The sequence below is a fragment of the Danio aesculapii genome, unplaced genomic scaffold, assembly GCF_903798145.1.
Source record: "Danio aesculapii unplaced genomic scaffold, fDanAes4.1, whole genome shotgun sequence".
Classification (NCBI taxonomy): domain Eukaryota; kingdom Metazoa; phylum Chordata; class Actinopteri; order Cypriniformes; family Danionidae; genus Danio; species Danio aesculapii.
Window position 1 is genome coordinate 40,835 of NW_026613720.1, and position 9,421 is coordinate 50,255.

The 9,421-nt window shown below is 33.9% G+C and overlaps 1 protein-coding gene across 1 annotated transcript; it reads left to right on the forward strand.

Annotated features, from left to right (window-relative positions):
* The first annotated feature begins 1,436 nt into the window (after positions 1–1,436).
* Positions 1,437–8,308, forward strand: slc39a7 (solute carrier family 39 member 7). The gene is made up of 6 exons (XM_056452630.1): positions 1,437–1,634; positions 3,115–3,506; positions 4,661–4,829; positions 7,526–7,612; positions 7,742–7,870; positions 8,118–8,308. The coding sequence occupies exons 2-6, from the start codon at positions 3,120–3,122 to the stop codon at positions 8,291–8,293; spliced, it is 948 nt and encodes a 315-aa protein (XP_056308605.1). The 5' UTR covers positions 1,437–1,634; positions 3,115–3,119; the 3' UTR covers positions 8,294–8,308.
* The last annotated feature ends 1,113 nt before the right edge of the window (positions 8,309–9,421 follow it).

Consider the following 9,421-nt stretch of genomic DNA (forward strand, 5'->3'; position numbering starts at 1 on the left):
AATACTTCTGCTATATGGGCACGTCACTGCCAAGATCTACTAAATCATTTTTGAGGACCATGTGCACTCAATGATTCCAACATTGTTTCCTGAAGGCAGTGCCATGGATCAGGATGATAAGGCACCAATACACACAGCAAGACTGGGTAATAGTGGATGCAGACTTGGATTTGCAAACTGACACTGCATAGTTTAGAAATGCAATGTCAGACACAATGCACTCAATGGAGCTAGTGGTGTCACTGTGAGGGGTGGGGTTAGGTGTGCACAATAAAAGCACTGGATGCAGCTCACCTTGTAACTGTACCAAATCTACATCCAGACCTCTCTCAGATTGGTGACAGAGTGGTTTGATGAACATGAAAGTGGAGTTAAACAGCTCCCATGTCCTGTATAGTCATCAGAACTAAGTATTATTAAGCCACTCTGAGGCGTTTTGTAATTAATTAATTTTTTATTAAATTAGTCAACATTTTAATCTGTCAAATGACACGCTACAGCGTGCCCCAACCAGCGGGGCATGTTGTCACATTTCACTTCCATTTTAGGGTAAATAAGGTAGTAATTAGGGTAAAAGATATATTGTGTAATTATGAAACAAAACTAAACGAGTGAAATTAATTAGGGCCAGGGGGTTTTAATTCTGATCCCATATGTATATAAACTGAGAAAGTCAAAAAAAGATTTTCAGCTTTGTTCTGCTCTTCCTTTTTTCCAAAACATCTCAGATCCTACATTTTTTTTTTTGCATTAATAAATATAGACACATATGAGACTAGGTTTTAAGGAAAAAGTAGTCAAAACTTAAAATGTAATTCACACATGTGAAACAATAAGGCCAATGTGACATAAAGTGGCACAATTATCAGAAAGCTAAGAGAGCATTTACATTAAACTAAACAAAAAGCCAATTACAATGTTGTGGCATATAGAGTCATAATGACAAGATTTAAGGTCATTGTTTCAGGACTCTTTAATTACAACTCATGTTTTCAAAACTCGCAGATTAAATATATAACGAAACCAAGTAAAATCAAGACAGTAATTAAATGACATTAAATATAATAAGTAATTGTGAAATACTTTTACATGGAAAATTCTTTCAAATTTGACCTGCACTTAGAAGTTTGTGTTGTGCAAGTCCCCTTGCGTCCCCTGCACACGAACAAAGAGGAAAAGTACATAAAACGTGTCTCTGGTGATTGTATTGCGTTTAGTATCGGAATATTCAGATTATTACATTAGACTTATCCGTCTACTCATGTAGCCAACAACTAAGACTAATACGTGTAAAATAATACAGATAATAAGTATTTTTTTAAATGGTTCAGATTTGAGTGAGGAACACTTTTCGCATCCGGCTTGACGTGACTGTAATCTCGCGTTATTTCGTTGTTTTGTATCTTTTCGAACACACACCTCTAAAGTATCGCGGGAATCAAATGCGTTGAATGAATGCCACGTCGGTTTGAGTGTGAGCAGCATCTCACTGCTTTAGTTTTTTTTTTACCAGAATAAGCAATATTAGTTTTCGCAGTTTATACTGTTGCTGGACGTGGATAGGTTAGCAGACTGCTGACTGATTCATTGCACGGTACGGGCGCGTGCTTTGGCTTTTACGGCAGCACCAGCAGGTATTTACACGATGAGCATGGAGCTTTGTAAGACTGATCGTTTGTTTACTGTAACCTTGCTGTCGCTGGTCTGATCACTTCAAGTAGTTTTAATAATTGTTTGTTGAGGCTGCAGATTACTGTTGTTCCTTGTGAAAGCACAGATTCACAGTGATGAGGTCTGTATCTTAGTTCATCTTTCTCTAACGTTTGAACTGAGTCGATGCATCATCAACAGATGCTTTTGTTATCTTTAATGAACATGATCGTTTATCCGGTGTAAATTTCGTTGATGCTCCAAAATCCAATTGTTTTGGAAAAGCTGAGAATATCAGAATATAAATTAAATCACTTGGACAAGATGCTTAATACGTCATGGCTATCCTCGTTGTGATCTGCTGATTTATTTATATATATATATATATATATATATATATATATATATATATATATATATATATATATATATGAATGGGAACTGCTTTTAAACGCTTAACAGAAAGTATAATCTTCTTGCAAATGCATTAACGTTAATTAAAATCCCTTTCCCTGTGGGATCCCTTCCTACTGTTAGCATCCTGTTGCAAAGCGGAGCTAACTGTAGGAACGTAATCGTCGTCATAGTGGCTGGCTGGTGTGATTTCAGGAAACGAACGTTACTGTCTTCTGCAATAAACTCTTCCCTAAAAGTACACAAGTTTTACTAACTCAAAGTCAATTGTACAGTTTCAGGCAGTATGTCAGCTGCTGTATTTTTTTTTAATCTTACACTAGTGTTTAAGTAGTTTACATTTAACTTATTCTTATATGTATCATCATAGTTATAACATTGAAGTTAGTTTTATGTGTATAACGTTAGAGGCTTTTGATCATATACATCACAACTAAATCATTTCAAAACTGATCCAAGGAATATGCTTGTTTTAGTGCAATGGTCTCAAATTGAATTCCTGGAGGGCCACAGCTCTGCACAGTTTAGCTCCAACTACTTTCAACTCAGACCTGCTTAATAATCTCTGCTAGCCTTGAACATTCATTAGTTGGATCAGCTGTGTTTGATTAAGGTTGGATCTGAACTGTGCAGAGCTGCGGCTGTCCAGGAATCGAGTTTGAGGTCTATGTTTTATTGTTTACAAGTGAGAAAATCCAATTATAAGTTTTAGGATTGATTTGATCACTGGGTTGTTTAATTATTAATCAAAATACTAAACATTCAACCCGTTTACTTAAATGCTGCATGCTCTAATATGTTGACATGTAGAACTAGTCAAGGCTAAGGAATGCATAATCATACTCCAACATTAAAAGGAATGATTACCAGTTCCAGCACCTAAATATTGGTTGCTTACTTTCTTTCTGAGCTGTCAGTTGTAACCTAAAGAATGTCATATAACTACCAAGAACAAATAACTACTTGCAATAAAAAGTGAATTAATCGTGATGCAACTGATCTTTCAGTGTAGCTTGTGTGTTCAAAAACATTGTTTTTTTTTCTGTTTAGGCGTAATGAAGACATTCAGCAAATCACTATTGCTGATTGCTGTTGGGATCTTAATGTCCCAGCAGACACGCGCTCACTCCCACCATCATCATGGACATGGTGATGGTGGTTGCCATGGTCACTCCCATGGTGGAGCGAAGATGCACCACGGGGCAAGCAAATGGAGTGCTGAGGCTAATCTGCCTCATGCTGAAGAAGAGCATCACGCACACGAACATGGGCACACACACGATCATGCACACATTCACGATCACGGGCATGCACACAGTCATGGACACATTCATGATCATGGACATGCACACAAGCATGGACACGCACACAATCATGGAGCTGAGAAATCGAAGAAAGTTGTGGAAGCAGGAAAACGGAACATGGTGGAGCTCTGGATGCAGGTGAAACATGCTGATGGTTGAGTGCAGATTAATAGATTGCCACTGGGGTTATTATGAATCATTTGATACAGTATGTCCACAGTAAAGTGTTTTTGTTTTTACATTTGGTACCTGTTAGTTCATAATTATTTCATAGTTTATGAATTGTATGCTTTACACCAATAGTACTTTTAATAATGTATATGCACAGTTTATGCACAATACATGTAAATGCACAGTATATGCACAATACATGCATATTGCAAATATATATCTAATTCCAGCCAAAACTTTACATTAACACTACAGTAATAAGGTACTTCTAACGTACCATCATTTTGTTAGTTATGAACAATATATGGTTTATTAATTGTGTTTTACATTAATAAAATGTATACTTTTAAAAATACTTTTATGAGCTCATGTGTGGAGACTTCTATAATGTATCCTTTTTTATTTTGTATACTATAATCTTAACTCTAACCAGTCTTAACACATTTTTAATTCATGTATTGTACCACATAAACAATAAAACAATACAAATACTCAATTTATAGTAGTAGTTGATTCTTTTGAATTTATTAATAGGATCATGTTTTTATTCCCGTTTAAAACCCTTGACTTAATTAAAAAATTTGTGTTTGGTAGTTTTGTAAGTTAACAAATAATTGTTTAATTGGCTCATAATTAAAAAGTTAAACAGTGTTTTATTATCCTTTATTAATAAACAAATAATCATACAACACTGTTGTACAGTGGTATAACCTGTAGTAAACACAACAAAGTAGTTAAGGGCAGACACTTGGAGCAAAAAAAAAAAGGTTTACAAATGATTTACATTAATTTTTTAAATCATCTATCATAATATGTCGGTTTTTAATAGTTTGAAATTTAATTAGATGTGATGTTTTGAAAGTTATTTTATATGGCTCATGCAAGATTATAAACTGCTAAATGATTTAAAATGGAGGAAAATAATCTGCTGTTAAGAATGTCAGTCTAGCCTGATTTATAGATTGCTTTAACATTGACAAACATGTTCCAAAAAACATTTTATTGAAATAAGATTGTGTTGAAAATGAGTGCCATGTTTAATTGGTCTAAAGAAGAACTGTGGATGTCTAGATCACAACCATGGCTTTAAGAAACAACTTTTTTTTTTTTTTTTCTTCTAGGCAATTGGAGCCACCCTGCTCATTAGTGCTGCACCCTTCCTTATACTCTTCCTCATTCCAGTCCAGTCAAACACTGACCAGCACCAGAACCTACTTAAAGTGCTCTTGAGTTTCGCATCTGGTGGTTTGCTTGGAGATGCATTCCTTCACCTCATTCCTCATGCACTGGGTAAGTGACTAGACTAGTTTAATCCACAATAACACCTTGTCTCACATAATCTGGCCAATTCCAATTCTACCCCTTATGCCTTCCCCTTACCTCCACCCCTCATTTTGCGTGTTCACGTGAAGGGGTAGGTGTCCAAAATTTTGTCGTGGACCTCTGCTGACTGCACATGCACCTCACGAAACAGACGAGGCTTTTATGTTTGACTCATTCTCCATTGTGATATTCTTTAAAACGACAGGGGCCGTCAAACGAAACCCACCGTAAAGTCAGAGAGATAAACAGAGAAGTAGGGAATTTCTGAAACGACTGAATTATTTCTGAATTATTTTAAAGATTTGTATAACCATTCAAGATTTTTTTAAATTAAAACTTTGATGTATCACTTGCTTTTGTTCATATCTCTGACAGTTCCACCTTTTAAAGTTGATTAAAATATTAATGATAACAGAGCATGGCTTACTCTACAAGTGTGTATATATATATATATATATATATATATATATATATATATATATATATATATATATATATATATATATATATATATATATATATATATATATATATATATATATATATATATATATATATATATATATATATATAATTTTTTTATGGCAAGAATAAAAGCAAAAAAAAAGTACACTTACTAAAAATCTAAAAACTAAAGACTTTTTAAAATTTATCAGACTCAAAAATCCACACATTACTGTTTGGCTAGTTTGTCCGCTACTGATAAGCTAAAAAGGCAATAATGGTCCGACATTCCTGACAATTATCACCAATAAAGCCTAGAAAAAAAGGGCATTAGTATATTGTAAAGCGACAGGTTAAAAAAAAAAATTCCGGTTATCGAAGAAATTATTTGTGACATTTTAATTTTGGAAATATGAAATTGTTTTAAATTCAAAATTGTAATATATACATCAGTGTAAAACCAATGAATGGGGGAAAAACATACTCTGTAATTGGGTATTAAAACCACCCGTGTCTCCACTTTTGTCACAGCCTTTTTTTATTTGATTTTAACAAACTTATCCCTCAAGTTTACTAAACTTTTACAAAAACTTTCTTCCTTTCCCACTACTGTTGCAATTTCTAGCCAAGAATATTGTCCATCTGGTTATCCCTATAAATCACACATGGATGGATCATAAAGATGTCTGTACAGGCGTACCTGTTTCATACAAAATCTCTTTAAAGTGTTTCATATTCAACGCAAATCAAATGCGGCGCCGAGCAAACCTCCGCAAACACATCGATGACATACTTATTTGCCACATTATATTGTTATGATAACATGATATCGTTTGCCTTTAGTTATTTCCTGAACAAAAATACCAAAATATAACGCAACTGGAATAACTACCGCTGTCGCCATCGTCAATCTCATGAGAAGTAGGAGCTCGCAATGACGTATGATGATGTGCGCAGGTGTTGTAGTGCTGTTCCATTTTTTTAGGGGTAAAATTTGAAGCCCTTCACCTTGACACTTTCAAGGGGTAGGGATAAAAAATAGAATTGGGATTGGCCCAACCTGAGGCCAAAACCATAAAGGGATAGTTTATTCACACACTAAACTGAACTGAACTTAAACTCTGAAAACTGAACTGACACTGTTTTAATTTACTGTAATCTTCTATTTGAAGCTGCTTTGACACAATCTACATTGTAAAAGTTCTATACAAATCAAGATAAATTTAAATTGAATTAAAATTTAAAAATGATTAAGTGCTAACACGCTTTTACGCACTTATGCACAATTTAGTATTTTTGTCATTATTATGAAGTTTTACAACAAACAAGCATATGTTTTAATACATTTATAATCGTGTTTGTGTTTTACTGTCACACACAAAAAAGATAAAATCTCGCTAAATTTTGTTATCTATAATAACTCCTGTATAGTGTTTCGACAACTTTCCATCTGTTACAGTGTCTGGTATAATGTTAATGTAGTTTTCGCATAGATAAATATGGCCATGGTGTAAAATTTGTATAACTACAGCAGTCGCTATCATCGATCTCATAAATATAAGATCGCGATGACATATGATGACTTGTGCAGGTGTTGTAGTACTGTCCCATTTCTAAGGGGTAAAAGTTGAAGCCCTTCCCCTTGACACTCAAGGGGTAGGGGTAAAAAAAATAGAATTGGGATTGAGCCAACCTTAGGCCGAAACCATAAAGGGATAGGTTATTCAAAATTAATCAAGTGCTAACACACTTTTACGAGTTTCTTTTTTCTGTTGAACACAAAAAAGATATTGTTGAGTAATGATGCAAACTGGTAACCATTGACGTCCATAGTAGGAAAAACAAATGCTATGGGAGTCGATGGTATCAGTTTCCAAAAAGTTCTTTTTGTGTTCGAAAGAAAGAAAGAAAGAAACTCAAACAAGTTTGTGAAAAGCGGGGAAAATAAGACTGGATTTTCGCTATCCCTTTTAAATGTATCTCATATCGCAGAAAATTTGCTTTTATTTTATTTTGACAGTACCCTTTGACTTTAGTTTCCCTAGCCATCTGTACCAGAGTACACAGATATATTAGCCTACTGGAAAGATCATTTTGTTATGCTTGTGTAGGTTTTATCCCAAGTAGTTAGAAAGATGCTTTTGAATGAGTGTTTTTGAAGCCAGATGGTGGAGCTATGACATATACAATCCAAATAACCAGCCTTATTTTCAACACAGAACCTCATTCTCATCACAGTCAGCCACACAGCGAGGAGTCACATGGCTACTTACATGGTAGTGAAGAGTCACATGGTCACTCCCATGGTATGTCATTGGTCAATTTTATTTTTACTATAGATTATATAATCAGGCCAAATGGGAAAGAAGATTATAATTAATTGATAGACTGTCTTAACTTTTTTGCTCATTGTACATTTCCAAATTCTGTCACAGGTGCCGCCCATGGTCACATGATGTCTGTTGGTCTGTGGGTGCTAGGTGGCATTGTTGCCTTTCTAGTGGTTGAGAAATTTGTTCGCCTTTTGAAGGGAGGACATTCACACTCACATTCTCACTCTCCTCGTAAGTGCTTCAAATTAATTATATTTACTTTTAATGCTTTTGGGAATTTAAAGTGCTCCTAATGCAGCTTTTCTATAAAATTAAAACCATTCTTTTTAATCTGGGACTTTTTGTTGAATTCTTGCTGTCATCAGTGTTTTTAAACTGGCAGAGACTTAAAAAAGGTCCCTTCATAAAATGAATATTTTTTTGTTGTTGTTATCAAGTCTCTAATAAAATGAAGAAATATATTTTCTTATGTTTTCAGCTGCTCCAAAGGCAAAGGATAGTCATGAAGAAGATGACAAGAAAAGAGAAAAGAAGGGAGAGAAAGACAAAGTTGTCTCTCAACAGAAACCTTCAAAGAAAACAGTAGAGACAAGTTCTGGTACAAAAAACGAATTATTTGAGTGTCACTGCTTTGTGTTTCTGTTTTGTGTCTAGTTTTCATTGAATGGTATGGTTCAGTACGCAGTACACTACATGTCATCTTCATCCAGTCTGTCTCTCCACTCCCAATAGTACCCTTTTGGTAGGTGTGGTGTACAACAGAGTTTCAGTCGATGCCGTTCTCACTAAGAATAGTAGTGAGAAGCACTAACAAAAAAGATGCATCATGTACGTAAATACTTGCGTATAAATGTTAATTAACTTTTCTATTAGCCGGATTTGATGTTTAACGCTAATGTAAATTACTGAACATTTTTAATTGGATTTAAAAAAATCTAAATAAATAAAGTGAATATGGACACATAAAGACCCTTACAGTCCCTGAAATGTTCCCAATGTTTTATATATTTACTACCGGTCAAAAGTTTGGGGTCAGTAGGATTTTTAAATATTTTAAAATAAGCTTATCCTGTTTACCAAAGTTGCATTTATTTAATTAAAATACAGCAAAAATTGTAAAAATGTGAAATGTTATTGCACTATAAAATAACCATTCAAAAGTAGTTTATAATTTAATTTAATGATCCTTTAGAAATCACTCTAATATTTGTTGTTGTTGTTGTTGTTATTATTATTAGTATTAATGGTAATAGTAATAAAAGCAATAATGACTGGAGTAATAATAAACTACATACAATAAGTTATAAATAATTATTTAATAAGTATTTTACAATTTTTATATTTTTTTACATTTTGATAAATGCCACCTTGATGAACAGAATTATTTAATTTAAATTATTAAATAAAATTAATAATAATAAAAAACTGACCCCTTACTATATATGACCGGTAGCGTATATAAAAATACCCAAAATCTATAGGGCTTACTAGCATTCAAAAACAATAAATATACAATCAGTATTCTACAGACCTCTCATCTGTATCTTTATTTTTAACCAGGACCTTTAACCTCTTGTTAAAAAGTAATTCCAACATTCTGAGTTCATAATAGTCCTAAAGGCGATTTCTTAATGTTTGTCGCATTAAGAAAACAAGGTTTGTTTAATCTCTGACCATGGCTTATATACATTACTGACGTATCTCAGCTGTGTAATTCAAAATGGCGCTGCTTGTGTTGTTGTTCTCCTGGCTTGTTGCATGCTCTGGTGACAGTTCTCCACC